The sequence below is a fragment of the Diabrotica virgifera genome, chromosome 2, assembly GCF_917563875.1.
Source record: "Diabrotica virgifera virgifera chromosome 2, PGI_DIABVI_V3a".
In the NCBI taxonomy this organism is placed as follows: domain Eukaryota; kingdom Metazoa; phylum Arthropoda; class Insecta; order Coleoptera; family Chrysomelidae; genus Diabrotica; species Diabrotica virgifera.
In genome coordinates this window covers 282,624,067-282,645,703 of record NC_065444.1, presented here as the reverse complement: position 1 = coordinate 282,645,703, position 21,637 = coordinate 282,624,067, and the positions used below count along the sequence as shown (strand labels likewise).

Below are 21,637 nucleotides of genomic sequence, written 5' to 3'. Positions count from 1 at the left end.
AAATACAATATTAAAAAAACGAGCCTGTACCGCCATTAGGAAGAACAAAAAAATACACTTTCTTCAAATAAACTTTTTTATCCGATGCGATGCCTAGATTTTGTGTCATTTTGGAACTACTAATGAAATAAAAATTTTTAGTAGTTTATAAGTAGTTTATAAAAAAGTTTATTTGAAGAAAGTGTATTTTTTTGTTCTTCTTAATGGCGGTACAGTATTGGTGGTTTGGAGGTAATGGCGGTTGTATTTAATTACAGAGTAATTTCCACATATTAATATATTTTTCAAATTGGGCTCTGTACCGCCATTCTTTATTATATTACGAATAAGTGTGCCAAATATCTCGAAAAAATATTCAAAATTACAGCCGCAATCTTGGAACGCGTTTTTGCTACCTGTTGATCGCTACTGTATCACCTTAAATAAAATTCGTCAATGTTAAACTCCTTTGTGTATCACGTTGCATTTAGCCTCAGATTCCAGGACTTTATAATAGAAATTATATTTTGCGGGGTGTTTTTTTAGATCTAAAACTGTCCATATATGTATGTATAACTGTGTATATCATGAGATAAGCTGTCAAAGGCACGCTCGAAATCGACAAAACCATATAAGGGTGTGTTCCGTTCAACCGATTGTTCCATTATTACCCTCACAGTATTGATGTGGTCTATGCAGGAGGATTCTGGTCTAAAACCTGCTTGCTTAGCTCGAAATTCAACTTTGTTAATTTTTTCAGTTTTTCAGTATGATGGTCGTGAACATTTTATTTATGACGATAAGGATGATTATTCTTCTCCAATTTTTGTACAGTGAGGTTGCCCTTTTTTGGAAGCTTGATAATGTTACACTTTTTCCAGACCGCTAGTAATAAGTCTATACAAATTTCTTCTTCTTCTTCTTTTTGTAGTTTGCAGTAGTAGTACAGATTATTTAAGTTGCTTTTCTCCCATTTGGTATCCTTTTTTTATTATTTCATCCATGATCAGGTTGAACAGTGAACGACTCAAGGAATCTCCCTGTCTTATTCCATTGCCAGCTTCAATTTGGTCAGTTAGTTCTTCATCTACTTTTACTTTTATTGTGTTGTTCTGGTAGATGTTTTCGATCGTTTTAATTATTCCTAGATGTACCTCTCTTGAGTATAAAGTCTTACGTCCTTTAATTTTGACCCTGTAAAATGCTGTCTAAGGCAAGCCGCACACCAAAGAAACATGAAACGTAAAACACGTTTCATGAAAATAAAACACAGGTAAACAAATCTTGAAGTCCGCCTACCAATGAAACGAGTGTGGTTCATGCTCATAAAACATTTTTATTTTCGGAGAGTTTCATAAATGGTCGGATGTCTGTTTATTTAGCAGTGTTTTATTTCCATGAAACGTGATTTACGTTTCATGTTTCTTTGATGTGCCTGTTTTAAGGTTCACGAAACATAAATATGCCGGTTTGTTGTATTTTTCGATTTCTCTTGAACTTGCCTCATTATAAATATAGCGTCTGTGCATGATCTTCCCGATCTAAAACCTTGTTGTTCTTCTGCTTACACAAATTTGATCATAATAAATTTGTACAAAAAATATTGGAGAGGTATTCAAAAAAGTATTTAGGCCAAGCAGAATAATATTATATATGCCCATAAATATTTATTATTACCTCGTGAACTTCTTATCAATATGAATTTATATTATACTTTTTAATTGTTTTAAGTCAACGAAACTAAATATGTTTTCGAAACCTCTTTTATTGCTATTGTTGTACATTAGTGACGGTTTATCGATACTGCAAGTATTATCCGCACACAACACTTTTTTATTTGTACTTGTCAGATTATTTTAATAAGTGGAGATAATAAACTTACAACGGTTCCTGGTATCAAATTAAGGCAGTGTTAGATCTTAATACGTTATCTTCCGTCATCAGTTTCTACCTGCACCATTTTGAATGTGAAATAAAACAAAAATAAGGTAATATACCTATTCACTAAAAATATATATATATATATTATAAACTAGTAATCTTTTTGTCAATAATTCAGTTGTTATTTAGAATCGTAGAATCGTATTTTTTATTATGAGTCTTTATTATTTCGATCATTTTCCTCATTATTATGATCGTATTCTTCATCTTTAAGTGTTGTCTCCCAATCGGAAGTTGGATATCATCATCACTATCTTTACTCTATCTACCGCTGCTCTGAAGAGTTCTATATTACTGCGTTTAAACCTGTTCCTATTTTTGAACCATGACACTCTCTTTCTGCCCATACTCCTTCCTCGGCTTGTCTTTCCCTGTATTATCAATCTTAGCGTTCTATATCGCTGTCCCTTCATTACGTGCCCCTGATATTGTAACTTTCTTATGTCCCAGATATTGTAACATTATTTTTATTTGTTTGTTATTTCGTATTATTTGCCCATCCCTCGCAATTCTTTCATGTTCGCTTTCTTCTATGTCCATATTCTATGTATAGTTCTTGCTTCAGTGTCTAGCTTTCAATTCCATATTGTAGTATTGAAAACACACGTAGCATCTCGGAGCTCTTACTCTCAGTTCTAGTCTAAACTCTTTATTGCAAAGAATTGTTTTCATTTTTACAAACTAATTTCTTGATATTGATATCCTGGCCCTTATTTCTGTTGTTTGATTACACAGGCCAACGATGAAAAATCTTTTTTGATAAAATTATCTCTATCTTATGTATTTTATTGTGGTGAGTCCGAACATCATATTAAAAATACTGTATCGCCCACCATTCTTTTAAAATTTAACATTTTTAATTGCATAATTACCTTTGAAACCTAATTAAACCGATTACTAAGGAAAAAGCAGCTTGGATTACATTCAAAATAGTTGTAACCAAGTTTTTAGGTAATGTGAAAGACCCTAACTACGAACTTATAGTAGCTAATTTATTAGATAAGTTTAAATGGCAGGGGAGCCCAAGCGGGGATTTTTGCAGTTCCTCGAGCGCGTCAGATTATTACATGGGGAGAAACCTTGTACCCTGAAAATGTACCTCTACCATATATTGGCTCTTAATGCAGGGGGTTCGTTAAGGGGGGCCGAAAAAAAAATCTATCCTTAGAAAAACTCGAAATCGTCAGATTAAGATAAGGTAAGTTAAGTACATGCAAAACAGTGTATATTTCAAAAATCTGAAGATTTGAGCGGGGCGTAAGGAAATGGGTTAAGTCCCAAAGTTTCACAAGAAAAAAGCGAATATTTCGCGAAATGAATGACGGATTAAAAAACTAAAAAATATGTACTCAATATTTTGCAAAAATCTATCGAATGATACCAAACACGACTTCCCATGGAGAGGGGTAGGGGTAAATTTAATATTTTAAAAACGAGTCCCGCAATATTTTGCGAAATGAACATCATATCGAAAAACTGAAAAATACACTTAGGTATTCAAAATTTTTGAAAAATCTATCGAATGGCACCAAACACGACCGCCCACGAAGGTGGGGTGGGGTGTACTTTAAAATCTTAAACGAGAGCCCCCATTTTTTATTGCAGATTTGGATTCCTTACGTAAAAATAAGTAACTTTTATTCGAGACATTTTTCGAATTATGGATAGATGGCGCTATAATCTTAAAAAAACGATTGTTGGAAATTGAAAATTAAATTAAAAATGGACAAGTCCCCACTAAAATGGAAAACTTTTTTTGGTTTTAGGACCTACTCTTCACAACCCAATAGGTCCCCAAATCGCTCGAGTGACTGCACATTTAGCTTACTTTGCTCCCCTACCAAAAGATTTGAGATGTCTAATGAGAATCAAAATCTACTTTTTGCATAACCATCTTGACTTTTTCTCTGAAAATGTGGGCGATGTCAGTGAAGAACAAGGCGAACGATTTCACCAGGATATCAAGGACAATTTATCCTATAAAATCAGGATAACAATTTTATCGTTAAGAATAATATGCTCTTCAGTCTTAACGATAAAATTTTAGTTTGCGAGATATTTGAAGTTTAAAATTAAGCGGCACAATACGTTAATCGAAATTACTGTACTACCTAATGTTTAACTTTAAATATCTCGAAAACTAATGACTTTATCGTTACGAGTGAGGAGTATGTTATTTACATAGAGAGTATGGGAGAATCGAAAATTGCGCTAAAATGGCAATTAAGCCAGTGGCGTAGAATTTGGGAAGGGCCAACCATGCATTGTTTCCTATCTTACGTCTTTGGTAATAGCCAGAAACGTTTATTTAACATGATTTCATAGGGTGTATAGTACCTACAGTTTCTGCCAAGTATAAAAAGGATATGTTGAATAGTTTTAAAATACTGAACAAAAATAGTTTTTAAATTATTAAATAACTCGCTGAGGAGCTACATTTTATTTAAGTGATTTGAGTTAAATCTTATTATTTTGAGGTCTAGAATCTATAATTCAGAGATTGGATATTCGTTATGAAACACCCGGTATATATCTATACATAGATATAAATATTTGTAAATGCAGCCGTAAATAGTAATAATGAATTATCACGTGGACTAATACAATAGGAGTATGTAGGTGTATTTAAACATAAAAGTATATCGATAAGTATTACGAAAGTCGTTAAAATACCGTCAAGTATCAAATTAATGCCTCCTTCCCACGGTCTGCGATTCTACGATTCCTCACGCACAGCCGACGACCACGGACGGCAACGCACCGCAGACAGAGCTCTTCCCATAGTCCGTAACAGTCTGTGTAGTGTTTGATTTAACCATTTAACTCGCTTCTTTTTTAATCTCTTTGATTTAAACAGTACTATCCTTTAATTGATTCTTTATGCGATTCTTTATGCGGTTCCATGCATCATATATAGGGTGAGGCATATAACTGGCCTATTAGAAATATCTCGAGAACTAAAGGCAACAGAATCATGAAAATTGGAATAAAGGGGTTTTGAGGGATGATCTATTAAATGAAAATGTTTTCATCTCTTTGCAACTTCCGGTTATACCGGAAGTTGCTTATAACTTGGTTTTTTTAAATGGAACACCCTATATATATTTTTACATTTTTGGATTCTCCTCAATATCTTCTTTCGGTGCCACTTCGGTATGCGGTCTACCGTCTAATATGTGGTCTACGGCAATTTAGCTGATTCGGCATGCGGTCTACGTACAAAAACAAATTAGAGAAACTATTACAAACATTACTATTTTATTATTACTAACAGCTTCACTGTTCAATTGGTAATTATACAAAGAGTCTACATTCTACCACATCCAATACTATTTTAATATTAAATATCATGCAACCGCAGTAAATATCGGTTTTTGCCTGAAAGGAGGAAGACCTAACCCTTCGGTCCAAACCCAACTTACGGGTATTAGAGTGAGAGAACCGCAGGGCAGGAGGTATTTGACCGCTGCTCGCAATCACAACCCACCCTTTTTATTATCACTAAACGGTCTTTTCAGCGTTTTAAATTAACACTCAAGGCCCATTTCGTTGATTCAAGTTTATATAGGCAACCCAAATTACACGCCGCTAATCCTCGGTTCGGGATTTAGACAGAATAACACGTGAAGTGTGAAGTAAAGCACAAGTATGACAAGTAAAGTATAAATATAAATAATAAATAAAAAGTTTGTAATAGTTTCTCTAATTTGTTTTTGTACGTAGACCGCATGCCGAATCAGCTAAACTGCCGTAGATCGCATATCAGACGGTAGACCGCATACCAAACTAGAAACTCTGCCGTAGACCGCATACCGAAGTAGCACCCTTCTTTCTTAAAATATGAGATTTTGTAATATTATACAGGGTATTTTAAAAGATATTTACGTTTTTTTTTATTAATTTCGTAGCAACATTCACACCCTGTAGAATTGTAATAGTTTGACATTAAAAACTCTGCTTACCTTCAAGTAATTTTTATACAGTCTATTATTGTTAAGAATCATTAGTAGAGCTAATTTTGAAATATTAGTATACAGGGTTGGTCGAAACTCGTAATGAATATTTTCTGAGCTTTCTTAAATAGAACACCCTGTATTTTAGTATTGTAATGGAATAATATTTCATAGTACTCTTTTATTTTATAAGTATTCCCTATACCTAACTGCTTTAATTTGTGAGTTATTGGTGATTCAAGCTAAACATTAATTGCAACAAAAAATACGTAAAATTTTATTAGGTTGGCCATGAAAATATTCAATCACAAACAATTTTTCAGAAATAAATACATATTAATCCAGACCGATCCTTAAAATTACAAATAATGGTTTAGCTAACAAAATGGCTACGTAGTTAAGATTGTTGCTGCGACTAACAATTAAGCACAAATTAAAGCAGTTAGGTATAGGGAATGCTTAAGAAATAAAAAAGTACCATAAAATATCATTTCATTACAATACTAAAATACAGGGTGTTCCATTTAAGAAAACTCAGAAAATACTCATTCCGAGTTTCGACCAACCCTGTATACTAAAATTAAAAATTTAGCTATACTAATGATTCTTAACAATAGTAGACTATATTAAAAATCATTTGAACGTAAGTAGAGTTTTAGTTGTCAAACTACTACAATTCTACAGGGTGTGAATATTGCTACGAAATTAATAAACAAACGTAATTATCTTTTAAAATACCCTGTATAACATTACAAATCCTCATATTTTAAGAAAGAAGACATCGAAGAGAATCCAAAAATGTAAAAATATACAGGGTGTCCCATTTAAAAAAAACGAAGTTACAAGCAGCTTCCGGTATAACCGGAAGTTGCAAAGAGATGAAAATATTTTCATTTAATACATAATCCTTCAAAACCCCTGTATTCCAATTTTCATGATTCTGTTGCTTTTAGTTCTCGAAGATATTTCTAATAGGCCAGTTATCTGCCTCACCCTGTATACATCGTTCCTGTTCTAATGCTCTGGAGCTGTAGAATTCCATAAAGTTGGTTCATTTTGATGCAGATTTAAAAAATCAAAAATAAGACCACACCGCACCTTTAATATAACCCCCAATTGGGGGGGGGGGGGTTATATTAAAAATAACCTCAAGAATCAATAGAAAAATATAAAGAAAATTTTAAAAATGCTCTATAGAGCTTATTCGAAACATCAATAATTTTAGACTTATTCGTAAATTAAAATTTCAATTTTTCTTATATTTTAGATAATAACCGATAATAACTTAAAAACTTAACATTTTATCAACAAAACTGTAAATTGATAAAATAAAGCTTTTATAAAGGTACTCAGTAAACTACAGATTAAATTAATTGATATTATTCAATTCACCCTGTACGGTGATATTTTAATAGTAGGGGAGGAAAGTATGCTAAATGTGCAGTCACTCGAGCGCTTTGGGGACCTATTGGGTTGTGAAGAGTAGGTCCTAAAAACAAAAAAAGTTAAGTAGTCCAAAAAAAGGTTAAGTTTTCCATTTTAGTGGGGACTTTCCATTTTTAATTTAATTTTCCATTTTCAACAATCGTCTTTTTAGATTATAGCACCATCTATCCATAATTCGAAAAAATGTCTCAAATAAAAGTTACCTATTTTTACGTAACGAATCCAAATCTGCAATAAAAAATGGGGGCTCCCATTTAAGGTTTTAAAGTAACCCCCCACCCCACCTCCGTGGGGGTCGTGTTTGGTGCCATTTGATAGATTTTTCAAAAATATTGAATAAGTGTATTTTTCAGTTTTTCGATCTGATGTTCATTTCGCAAAATATCGCGGGATTCGTATTTAAAATTTTAAATTTGCCCCCCACCCCTCACCGTGGGGAGTCGTGTTTGGTATCATTCGATAGATTGTTGAAAAATATTTAGCACTTATTTTTTAGTTTTTAGATCTATCGTTCATTTCGCGAAATATTCGCTTTTTTCTTGTAAAACTTTGTGACTCACCCATTTCCTTTCGCCCCGCCCAAATCGTCAGATTTTTGAAATATACACTGTTTTGCATGTATGTACATACTTAAATTACCTTATTACTCTGGGCTAATTAGCAAAATACAAGGAAAAGTTATTTACCAGCAATTTTATTGCTGGAATCGAATCTTATTATTGTATGTATTAATAATATAGATATGCAAAGTCCGCAGATAGTGTGCTACTTTTTTTATAAACAAAATGGCGCCCGAAAATCGTGTTTTTTTCAATTTTTGCTCTATAACTCCAAAGATATTAACTTTAGACCAAAAACACCCAAATAAAAATTCAACGCAATTAAATTCTGCATAGAGACGTGTTTTTTCCGATTTACTTCGACGAAAACTTTCCCCGGAAAAAGCGGGTTTTTCCAACAAAATCTTTAATTTTCAACTAAACTTTTAGATAAGTAGTTGTTAATCAATAATTAAATAACTTGGTAACGTAAAAGCACTTTCCGCATATATTATAATTCCAGAAGTCTATGGAAATTGAATGAACAGTTTAGCAACAATTAAAATGTTAATTAAAAATTTACGGTAGCTATAATAACGACAATAATTATGATGCATAAGAATAACTATGATTTTTTCATAAAAAGACACTATACCTATCTATTGTACTTTACAGAATTGAAATTGGACCATTTAAGCGGCCTCAGGAATATTTTAAAATTATAAACAATTTTTTGGTTTATAAACAAATAGAATATCTCGGGAAATATTAAACTAAATTAAATCGTGAAAACGGTATTCGAAAGACAGCGGCAGGACGCTTCTTTAAAAAAAAAGTTTAATTATGACGAGTGGTTCCTGACATACAACCAACTTTGACCGGTTGTATCTCAGGAACCACTCGTCATAATTAAACTTTTTTTCTTTTAATAGAAGCGTCCTGCCGCTGTTTTTCGAATACCGTTTTCACTATTTAATTTAGTTTAATATTTCCCGAGATATTCTATTTGTTTATAAGCCGAAAATTGTTTATAATTTTAAAATATTCCTGAGGCCGCTTAAATAGTCCAATTTCAATTCTGTAAAGTACATTAGATAGGTATAGTGTCTTTTTATGAAAAAATCGTAGTTATTCTTATGCATCATAATTATTGTCGTTATTATAGCGACCGTAAATGTTTAATTAACATTTCAATTGTTGCTAAACTGTTCATTCAATTTCCATCGGCTTCTGGAATTATAATATATACGGAAAGGGCTTTTACGTTACCAAGTTATTTAATTATTGATTAACAACTACTTATCTAAAAGTTTAGTTGAAAATTAAAGATTTTGTTGGAAAAACCCGCTTTTTCCGGGGAAAGTTTTCGTCGAAGTAAATCGGAAAAAACACGTCTCTATGCAGAATTTAATTGCGGTGAATTTTTATTTGGGTGTTTTTGGTCTAAAGTTAAAATCTTTGGAGTTATAGAGCAAAAATTGAAAAAACACGATTTTCGGGCGCCATTTTGTTTATAAAAAAGTAGCACACTATCTGCGGACTTTGCATATCTATATTATTAATACACACAATAATAAGATTCGATTGCAGCAATAAAATTGCTGGTAAATAACTTTTCCCAAAAATGGCCTATTCTCCGATAATCAGCCCAGACTATATCTTAATCTGACGATTTCGAGTATTTCTAAGGATAGATATTTTCCGCCCCCCCCCCCCCCTTAACGAACCAGCGAACCTTTCCGGCCCCTGTGTTTAGAGCCAATATATTGTAGAGTTACATCTACAGGGTACCAGGTTTCTCCCCATATGATAATCTGACGCGCTCGAGTTACTGCAAAAATTCCCGCTTGGGCTCCCCTATATAATATGCATTGGTACTACAGTTAATCCCAAACCCTTTTTTCAGTGCGTCATTAATTTTCATATAAGATTTTAACTTCATATAAAATTTTAAGAAAGTCGCAAATCATTACATGACATTTTAGTTAAATCTGACAGTTGTCAGAATATTTATATTTATATAAACATCAATATCTATACAAATATTTGCCAGAATATTAATAGTTAACATATTTTAATGTAAAAATAAAATAAAATTTCACTACGCAATGTCCGAATATACCAATTACATAAAATATTTATATTTACGTCGCTGAAAAATACTAACCTAAAAATTACAATTGTCATTTTACTATACGATATTGTGAATCTACTGTCACTATTGATTATTTTTGTGTCAAATTATCTTTATTCGCATCATTGATCTATTTAGAGTGTTTAAATCGCCTCCCAATTATACATCTATAAGTATAACGCTCGGTTTCATAATCAGTTAATGTGGACTTTAAATTTTAAGTTGGTACCTTTATCAATGCAATTCATATGGGTAAATGTCAACGTTAAAGTGAACTTTAGTTAATGTTCACTTTAAGTTGATTATTAAACCGGGCTTAAGTCATTTTAATATGCAAATACCCATCAAGGAATACATAATTCAGTTCAATGTATAATAATCACAGAGGTATATTTTTGTTTTCACCCAATTTTGAAAAAATGTGAAAACTTTGAATTATCCACGTCCGTCTGTCTGTCTGACTGTCTGTAATCACAACTCCTCCGTCAATATACCAGCTAGAATGACAAATGAGGCGTCAAATTAAAGCTTATAATCCAAGGATGGTACTAAAGGTGAGATATTTGACCTAGGCTGTCTGTTTGTCCGTCTGCCCGACCGCGAATATAACTCCTCCGTCGTTATACCAGGTAGAATGACAAATGAGGTGTCAAATGAAAGCTTATAATCCTAGGATGGTACTAAAGGTGATACATTTGATCTAGTCTGTCTGTCCGTCGGTCCATCCGACCGCGAATATAACTCCTCCGTCATTATACCAGGAAGAATGACAAATGAGGTGTCAAATGAAAGCTTATAATGCAAGGATGGTACTAAATGTGAGAAATTTGACATAGGACTTCCGGTTTTAGAAATGCGACCAGAAGTATGTACTGTTTTAAAGGCACCGGAATAGTACATGTGATATATAATTCGACGCTACTTCGCAAGAAGAGAACAAATGTATACTTCCGGTTTCATGACTCTGTTCATCTGTCTTTCCGTCCGCGAATACAACTCCTCCATTGTTAATACAGATAGAATGACTGGTTGAGAAAGGGCATAGTTAAGCGTATATCGAAGGACCACCAGCCATGGGCTGGAAAGAAAAGCGGTTTACAAGCTACAAACTTTATTGGGTGAAGAATGGTGAACAAAAAGCTAAGATGGTAATGTACGTATAACTGACGTATGACACTGATGTACGTATAACACTGACGTTGGACTGTCACTTCACTTCACTGTATAACTACTACAACGATAAGGTTTGCTGCGTACAGGAAAGTTCTAGGCTACGAGTAACACTGGCAACATTGCTTTTGCGTGAGTTTTAGCGGCAAGAAAATTGCGATAGGCGACTGTTCTTTCTGAGGACTAATAGCGAACCTTTCTACTCGAGGGCTAGTGGCGAACTGCTCTTGTTGAAGCTAGAGAAACGCGGTAAACCTTGCGTTTTGGTGACTTTTTTAAGGGACCGGTTGAGTGACTTCTGAGATCTAGGATTGGTTTGTGTAACGAACATTACATATTTGTATACAGGGTGAAACGTTATTTCACCAATGACAAATGAGGTGTCGAATGAAAGCTTATAACCCAAGGATGGTATTAAAGATGAGAAATTTGACATGGGACTTTCGGTTTTAGAGTTGCAACCGTATGAACTGTTCTTAAGTCACCGAAATAGTATAAGCGATGTATCATTCGACGTGCCTTAGGAAGATGAGAAAAAATTTTGCTTTTGGGTTTTATGTCATTTCCGCTTAAAATGCTCTAACCAGAAGTGCCGTTATAGTCGCAGAAATAGTCCATGTAACACATCAATCGAAGCGTATTGAAAAGTTGAGTTTTAATCTTTAGTTCCTGTTTTGAAGTCATTTCTGTTTAAACGATGATGATCCAAAGTTTAGTCAAAATAACTCAAAATTAATAAAATCGTATATCGATCGACGCAAAGATACACGATGCATTCAAAAATCGACTTCCAGTTCTACTTTCGATTACTTTGGGTGAAAACCTAGGACTTACGAAGTCCAATTACTTGTTTTTCTGTCACTTCCAACTGTAATGCGCTAAAGAGAATTCGATAATATGTGACGCACTGAAAAAAAAATGGTTTGGGATGATCTGTACTAAAGCTTTTTTCGTGTATATTTTTTCAATTTTTTTACTGGTGATGAGATAAGGTGGATTATGTATGATTTCACTTCATTTAAATTCTCATCACCTTATCCTAATCAATTTTGAAATTATTGTTCCAGGTAAAAGATACAAATATATGGTGATATTCGACAGTTTCTTATGAAATATGAGAGTTTTGGAGGTAAGTACAAATATGTATATACAAATATTGAATAAGTTGCATGTGTGAGTCTGTACTAAGTAAGTAATGGAATAAAAGACGTTCTCACAATCAATCTATTCACTCCAGACGACCGGTTTCGCTGTCTACAATGTGCACAGCAGCATCAGGTCGGGGTAACAGTAAACTAAATGATGCTGGTACCTGATGATGCTGTGCACATTATAGACAGCGAAATAAATAGATTTTTAATATTAGTTACATCAAAAGTAACGTTAGGATGTGTACATAACGTCATGAAAAAAGTCTACAATAGAAAATGGGTGGAAATGCATAAATGCATTTACAGTGCATAAAATGCTTCCAAAAGTTCATAAACATATCAAAATCAGTATATTAAGGCCCAAATTTTATTAATCGGGGGTTTTGGGATCGCTTAACATGAATACTCCATCAGAACCAACTACCGGAGCACCTGGTGGTCAGGCTCACTGCTAAGGCATGTCATCTTATGGAATTTAGAGGCTTTCCGACACTAAATTATGTAAACGGAGTACTAGGGCATGGCAGTCGCACTGGACACAATCCATGGGTCGGTTCTGATGTGATATTCGTGTTCATCAATCCCAAAACCTCGATCAATCTGTTTGTATCAATTTAGTGCCAAAATCCTCGAAACTCCAGAAGACGTCGCGCGTCGTGCCTTAGCAGTGACTCTGGGCACCAGGTGTTCCGGAGGTCAGTTCTGATGGCGTATTCGTGTTTGGCGATCCCAAAAACCCCCAAGTAATCTGTTTGCATCAATTTAGTACCAAAAACCCTCGAAAAATCAGATGACGTGCCTTAGCAGTTACCCTGGGTACCAGGTGCTCCGGGGGTCGATTCTGATGGCGTATTCGTGTTCAAAAACCCCCAAAAAGCTGTCGATCTAAATATATAATCTCAATTTAAGCATTTGGACCTATAATTAAATTTATATTGTGTCTCACTAATTTTATTAAGCTTATAATAAAATGCAAATGGAGAAAGAAATATTAGTACAATAAATTATATATCTAAGCTACATGAGATTAAGATTAATCAAAAATTTTTCATTTTATGAGACAGTGATGTAATAAATTCTTTTGTTCTCTGAAAAGGTTTAGACACGCTGTGACCAAACCTTTTGACACGACAGAATTCCCCGACCATTCTTGTCGGGATCAGCTCTACATACGTCCCGACCAAACTATCTGACAAAACGTAAATTTGATATTTTATTTCCATTTTGTCTAAACATTTCTAACGTTATAATTGGGATTACAAAAAGTGCAACGTTTTAAAATATACAGCTCCAAGTAGTAAATTTTCCTAGTTCACTTGGTAGTCAACGTTGGCCTAAGATGGTTGTTTTCTGGTAGGGTTTCACCATGTTCCCGGAGGTGATATCTTTTAACATCGGCGTTTAGCCTGTTCAATATTACCTTGGCATAATGTAGATCGAATTATAAATTCAACCAGTGTTTGGTTCTGGGGCTATTTAGCAAGTATTCAAATTCACTGATGATGGACTGATAGGTCCGAAATCGTTCTGAATTGGACAAGTTTTATCCAATCCATTGGGATTTTTAAATTTTAATAAATATACCAATTACATAGAAGTGGTTTTTTACTTCATGTTAGAGTTTTTTATATTTAAATATATTAGTAAACAATTAAGCATGCCGAATGTTGTAAGTAGTCTTGAGTAAACAAAACTTACACATGTAGGTATTAGTCCAAGATTGCATTTTTGTATATTATTATTGAGATAATAGTAATAACTTTATTTGGTACGCGGGATCCAGGTCTAAAAGTAACGTCGAGATCAGAGCAATTATTATTCATATACGCGTTACGGTCTCCTGCATATTTCTTTAAATAATAGTAAAATACCTATGTTGAAACGTCTAAAGTGCTGGAAGGGGGGCGGCAAATATTAAGTTGCACACGGGCGGCCAACACTGTAGCGGCGGCCCTGGCCAGGATGTTGGAATAGCAAGATCACCCGACCAAATCCGTCAGACAAACCTACACACGCTCCAACAGACAGATCCAACGTTGTCAGCCTCGACAGTCAGGTGGTTTAGTCAGGGCGTGTATAGACGTTTTTACTGACGAAGAACTGTACCAAAATTTCCTTGAAAGTGGCGATCGAGAATTAGCAGATGAACTGCTCCATAGCCTAGGGGTCAATCCATGCCAAGTGGTGCAATATAAATTAAGTTGGTTGCTTGACTATTTTTAATATTTTTTATTTTTCTACCTCTTAAATTTCAGTCCATAGAGACTACAGAATTCCATTTATTTTATTTTTTAAAAATTTAGTTTGCCGATGACTGCCATTTTTGTTAAAGCGTATCGATCATTTTCACGGAAAACATGGCTTCGTTTTTTAGCCAATATTTTCACTGAGGTTTGTCCTAGGACAATAAATCAAAAACCAAACTTTTTAGAAAAGTATGCTCTAAAAAACGGCCTATAGCATTATTTAATTTCAAACTACCCTTAAGGCCATAAATGAACCTCGAAGTTTGAAGAGGTAAACTAATGAAATTCCATTTTCAGCATTTTTTTAACAGCATAAGGCAAGTCGATAATGGTTTGTAATTTTTTCTGCAAAAGTCATACGTACATACTTTAAATAAAAAAAGTTTGAGCTTTGAGACTTGAGCAAATTTTTTCAAAAAAAATATCTCAAAAACGTAATTTTTTGAAAAATCTCAATGTCTGACCCCTTATATCTCTGATGGGCACGGATGGAAAAATTTGAAATTTGGCTTAATGTTAGCCCGTAGCAAGTAGAATTAGGAGTAAAAATTTGGAGTTGCAGACTTACATCATATAGGAGTTACAGGTCTGAAAAAATGGTCAAAAATCAAAATGGTCAATATTTGAGCGTTTGCGGGTAGGGTAATTAGAATTCAAATAAACTGTCTAATGAAATAAAAATTAATATATTTTCACCAGATTTCACAATGAATACAAATATATACAGGGTGGGCCAAAGAAAAGAGTTCACCTTGATATTTGGCAGTTATTAGATTTTAAGGGAATGCCGAAACAGGTCGATTTTTATTTTTAAATTAAAATTTTTTTATATATATATTTCATACGTCTCCATGACGTGTCATCGTCAGTGACGTCATCCACCTGGGCGTGATGGCGTAATCGATTATTGTTTTAATGGTAGTAAGGGGTCGTATGTTATCTGATTTGAAAGAGTGTTCAATTCTCTGTTCAGTAGTGTAAACAATAATATAATTATTTATACAGGGTGGCCAAAAAATAATTTTTGAATTAAATTAATTTACACAAAAGTAGAATGTATGTAATTTATTTAACTCAAAATACATTTTATTGCTGTCATAAAATAGAAAAAAATTATTATTTGGCAAATAAACATTGCTTTTCGCTTAAATTAAATGTTCAAACTGTCAAAAGGTAAGTGGGAGGCTGTTTGTGATTTAATTTAAGCGAAAAGAAATGTTTATTTGTGAAATAAACATTTTTTCTATTTTCTGACAGCAGTACAATGTATTTTTAGTTGCCACAAGACCCCTATAATATTCCCATTAAAAAAAATCATCGATTACGTCATCACGCTCTGATGGACGGCGTCACGTAGTATAAAATATATCCCAAAAAGTTGCAATATAATAAAAATAAAAATGGACCTATTTAGGCATTTCCTTAAAATCTACGTTTTAGGGTTTTAAAATTTAGGTAACTATTGCCAAATATCGAGGTGGACTCTTTTCTTTGGCCCACCCTGTATAAATTTATATTCATCGTGAAATCTGGTGAAAATAGATAAATTTTTATTTCATTAGATAGTTTATTTGAATTTTAATAACCCTGCCCGCAAACGCTCAAATTTTGACCATTTTGATTTTTGATTATTTTTTCAGGCCTGTAACTCCTATATGACGTAAGTCTGCAACTTCAAATTTTTACTCCTTACAGTGGCGGCCGGTCAGGGTCGGCAGTGCCGACCCACACATTTATAGATATAGATTTTTTTTAATATTTGTATCTGTGAAGTAAAAAAATCTATCAGATAATACAGACTAAATTTTATTAATGGTTTTTAAAAGAATTTGATCAATCCGAGCGTTAAGTGATCCCTGCGCATAACAGACTTCTCAAAAATGAATGATCCGAGCCATTCATCTGACTTTTCGGCTAGCCGTACCCAACTAATCCGTAGCTTAACGATTTACACGTAAAACTCAACGAAATATCAAGTCGTATTTAAATCTGCCGGTCGGTGTTTCATTTGGAAGCATGCATCGGCAGAAATTGTCAAAAATAATTACGCCGTTTTACGTCGTTTAATTGATATTGTAATTTTTTCAAGTTGTCAGGAATTATCATTTAGTGAACATGATGGATCGAAGCATTTGTTAAAAATCAAAGTAATTATAGAGAATTAATGAAATTGTTTTAGAAATATTTACTTTCTGATTCGAAGTGTATTCGTAATACAGAATGAACTAATACATATAATCAAATAGTTACATTTTGAATAACGTCATTGAATCTGAGATTTAGAAAACCATTTGCTTTTCGCTGGAAGTAGATGAAACTTCTGATTATCATGCCATTCACAGTTATCAATTATTGTTGTTCGATACGCGTTACGTGGCAATATTTATGAGAGGTTTTTAGGTTTTAGAGACGTGAGTAAAAGCAATACGGCAGAATATATTTTTGGTGTTTTAAAGAACAGATTAAAATTTTTCGATATCAAAAATAAATTGGTAGGGCAAACTGGGGAAATCTTATGACGGCGTTGCTGTGATGTGTGGTGAATTGAATGGTCTCCCGGCAAAAGTTAAAACTATTTCACAAGCTTTATTTACTCACTATTATGCGCATACATGATGCGCATATAATGAATTTAGTTTTGCATGATACGTGTAAAAAAATAAAGAATATCGTCTTTTCTTGCCAGTTTAGCTCACCTAAACGGATTTCTGCTTTAGAACAAATTTGTTTCGAAAAAAAAGCGAACAGTTTGTCAGACGCGATGAAATTTTAAATCTCGGTTAGTTTTATCTAAGCAGATTATCTCTGGTAGTTTTAGTATCTGTATATCGTATCTGACGATTTTGAAAGTGGCGATACCTCGATCCGTGAAGCAATCGGTTTGAGAACTTTATTAAATAATTACTCTTTTAATATTCTTTTAAATATTTTTAAGACAGAGTTGGCCCAAGATATTCATTGTTGTTCAAAATCAGTCAACTGACATTATTAATTCCGAAAATAGAATACGAAAGCTGGTGCAAAATCTCAGAGATTTTCGTAATGATAGTAGTTTCCAATATATTTGGATTCGCTTGATATTTCCGACCCATCCCAAAAAAGACACCGACATGATACATATCTCGAAAAACGAGTAGGTATATCTTGAAATTTTGGATACCTACTATTATGCAAATAGATACTCGTTTTTCGAATTTTGAAATTTGCAAATTTTTGACCTCTTTTACAATTCAAAATTTGAAAGTTACCTCCGCCAAAGCATTTCCAAGATATTTATTATTACAAGTGAGGTACTTAAAAATTATGTCGATCCAAATATTTTCAGAAAGTGGGATAAGTTACAAAATATGTATGTATAATTCTATGTAGTAAGTACTGCAATTCATTACAACAAACTGTTCATCAATTTTCTTATTACCACCAATTTCTGCCTCAAATAAACGGGATTTATCTTGTCTCAAAAGAATCAACACGTATCGTCGAAACACCATGAAACAAGAGAGAATGTCAAGTACATCAAATAAAAAAAAACAAAAAACAACAAAATCTCCTATGATGATTTAAGCGTTTTAGTTTGATGGTATACCTATATGAGGAGACAAAAAAACCTGCCGACCCTGTCTCCAAACCTGTACCAGCCCTCCAAAGAGAATTCAGGCATGCTACAGGAGTCAGAGTATCGTTGGCTACAATAAGAAGAAGAATTTTAGACTCAGGTTTGAGGAGTCGTCGACCAATAAGAGCCCCTCGGCTACAACCTAGACATGTTTTGGACCGCCTCCAGTGGGCCTAAGAACACATACAGCTCCCCCAAGAGTTTTGGAATTTTGTGCTTTTTTTAGACGAGACCAGAATCTGCTTAAATAGTGATAACCGGCGAATTCGTGTGTGGCGAGAGTCAACAAGAGCTGCACAACTAGCCACACACGAATTCGCCGGTTATCACTATTTAAGCAGATTCTGGTCTCGTCTGAAAAAAGCACAAAATTCCAAAACTCTTGGGGGAGCTGTATGTGTTCTTAGGCCCACTGGAGGCGGTCCAAAAAATGTCTAGGTTGTAGCTGAGGAACTCTTATTGGGCGACGACTCCTCAAACCTGAGTCTAAAATTCTTCTTCTTATTGTAGCCAACGATGCTCTGGCTCCTGTAGCATGCCTGAATTCTCTTTGGAGGGCTGGTACAGACATAGAAGAATTTCTAAGGATGGAAATTCTGATATATCTATTCTGTCGATCATTGGTAACTCGGGGTCCACCAGACCGAGCTCTATTCCGTATCGAGTTTGTCTCCAGGAACCTATTCCATATCCGTGAGACATCACTCCGAGAAACACCCACTCTTTCCGCCACGAACCGCTGTGAATGGCCTTCTTCAACTAAATCGATAATTCTTATACGGTCCAACTCAGAAATTAAAGTACAATTCATTTTTATTTAATCACGTTTTCGAAAATTTCACCAGAATAAATTTTTCAAATGTTTACACTTTGGCAAAACCAGGTCAATTAAATGGTTATTCAAATAAAATAAAAAACCAAGAAAGGTATATTTTTTATAAAAAAAGGTCCATTAAATATGTGATAAAGATACGGATTTATAAAAGCGTAAACATCGTGAATACGAGGGGTGATGCATAACTTTTGAAACTATGTGTATTATTAAGTTGTGAGGTAAAAAGAAATGAAACTACACTTGAGAGCAAAATAATCGACTCACTTGCTGAATTGTACACGTTAGAAGTCTCGAATTTCCTAAACCTGTTGTCCGATTCGAGTGATTTTTTTAGTACATATGTTACAGCCTTATTATTTAAAAAAAAATCGATGTAATATTATTACTGCTAGATAGGTAAAGGTCATTTTATACCGGGTGTAACAATCATACGGTGTTTTTTTCTTAAAGTTGGGAACACCCTGTGTAATATTCTAGCATATATAAAATATTTAAATTAGAACTCAATTGTAGTGTTAGGCTTTCTTAACATCTTGTTTTTTTGATTCATTCGCTTATGTTAGATAATAAAAGAGATATGTACTTTTATACTACAAATGAGGTATGCTATTTGGTCTTGAATAATATCATTCCAAATCTCGAGAGCTACCTCTTATGAGGTTCTAGGAGGTGGCAAAAGCTGTCGTAGTCTTCTGCCAATTATGTCTTACAAATTTTCGATCAGGTTAAGATCTGGACTATGCGATGGCTAATGCAAAGTCCGAAGATTTACCTGTTGTAAATATTAGGTTACAGTTCGTGAACGTGGTCATGCATTATCGTGCATTAGCAAAAAATTGTTACCAATATAAGGAGCCGATAGCATGGTAGCTAAAGTCTTTTGCTATGTAAGATCACTACTTGAACACACTCATCGCGGGTCAAATTCCTTGTAGCGCGTTCCATTTCCACCAAATAACAAAAAAACTACGGACTTAATTGAAACTTTAAATAATAAATCTACTCATTTTCACAACAAACCAAACACTTTTTGACTGTCAACCATTTTACATCCATTAAATTGTTAATTTCTCATAGCCTACTTTAGGCTTGTTTATTACACTAAGCAGAAAATGAGGATTTATTGATGAAAAACATCGCTGGCTTTAACGTACCTAACTTGTTTATTATCCAACATAAGCAAATGAATCAAAAAATAAAATGTTAATAAAGCCTAAGCCTACAATTGAATTTTAATTTAAATATTTTTTATATGCTAGAAAACTCCACAGGGTGTTCCGAACTTTAAGAAAAACACACAGTATGATTGTTACACCCGGTATAAAATGACCTTTACCTGTATAGCAACAATAATATTAGATAGATTTTCATAAATAATAAGGCTGTAACATACTAAAAAAATCACTCAAATCGGACGACAGGTTTAAGAAATTCGAGACTTCTAACGTGTACAATATCAGCAAGTGAGTCGATTATTTTGCTCTTAAGTGTAGTAGAGGTGAGAAATTTAGCGAGAAAAACCTGTAAATTTACGTTCTATTTATTGTTTTCCACCTTGAGACTTATCAGAGGAGTATGTCAACTAAAATTGTCACTGTCCTAGCGGCAGTTGCCAAACTCGTCCGATTCGTCTAAAGGTGGGAAACAATAAATAGAATGTAAATTTTAAGACATTTATCGATAAATTTCCCAACTCTATTAGTTTCATTTCTTTTTATCTTACAACTTAATAATATGTTTTCCATCTTTTGCGTTATTTTGCCGGTTATGATGCAGCGCGCTCATCACTGTATAACGCCTAGCGATGAATCAATTTCTATAACAGCTACTTGGCATTTTTTTCTCAGGTAAATATCAACTTTAAATTGTTCTTTTTGATAGATACCCTTAGCTAAATTGATAAGTATTTGTAAACAATACAATTATTTACATACTTTATCTAAACGAGATAACAAATCTGTCGGAGTTAAATGTTTTGACTATTAACGCCCAAGTATTAATTTGCAACGGTACCGTGAAAAAAGTTTTGATGGTTTCATTCATGCGGGTGAGTATTCATGTGAGATAGTAAACTCACATTATTCCTCTCATTATATTTGCACCATGTTTTAACGGGCAACACAATGTCTTTATTACTTTATTAATTACAAGCTAATGTCACTACAGCTGTTTCGGCAGAGCGTCATTCTCAAGTGATGAACTTTACTATGTGTTTGAACTTTAAAGTCTCTAACTGAATAGGCTGAGGAGTGGGGAGCTGTTTGTCTCAAGTTTGTCATTCAGAATTATATCGTATCCTTCTTCTTCTTTTAATAGAACTATGTCCTCTTTTTTCTGTTACAGTCTCTGCTGTGATCCTGAGCTCCAGCTCTCGTACCATCGTTTTTTGGGTCTTCCCATGGGTCGCTTGGTGTTGGGCTTCTGAGTCTTCGCCTATTTCGCCATACGTTCAGGGTCCATCCAATCTACGTGGTCTCTCCACATGCGGCATCGTGCTCTTACTTGTCCATCTCACATCTCACTACGTCTTGAACGCCTAGCTCTCTCAATGAGTTTTCGTTTCGTATTCTATTTCTGGGTGTGATATGTCTTATGGATCTTAGGGTTTTCAACTTTGTTGTTCTCTT

At 33.9% G+C, this 21,637-nt stretch overlaps 1 protein-coding gene across 4 annotated transcripts in view; it reads left to right on the top strand.

Annotated features, from left to right (window-relative positions):
- The window catches only part of LOC126879924 (glycoprotein-N-acetylgalactosamine 3-beta-galactosyltransferase 1-like), an 80,050-nt gene that overhangs the window by 24,381 nt on the left and 34,032 nt on the right, over positions 1-21,637 (top strand). For 2 of the 4 annotated variants that reach the window (XM_050643274.1, XM_050643273.1), the window contains one exon: positions 12,230-12,291. In XM_050643274.1, coding sequence (XP_050499231.1) covers positions 12,277-12,291 — 15 coding nt within the window. In that variant the 5' untranslated portion in view covers positions 12,230-12,276. Of the gene's footprint in view, positions 1-1,765; positions 1,968-12,229; positions 12,292-20,913; positions 21,058-21,637 lie in introns of those variants that run through there. The other 2 variants (XM_050643271.1, XM_050643270.1) reach the window with 2 other exon arrangements.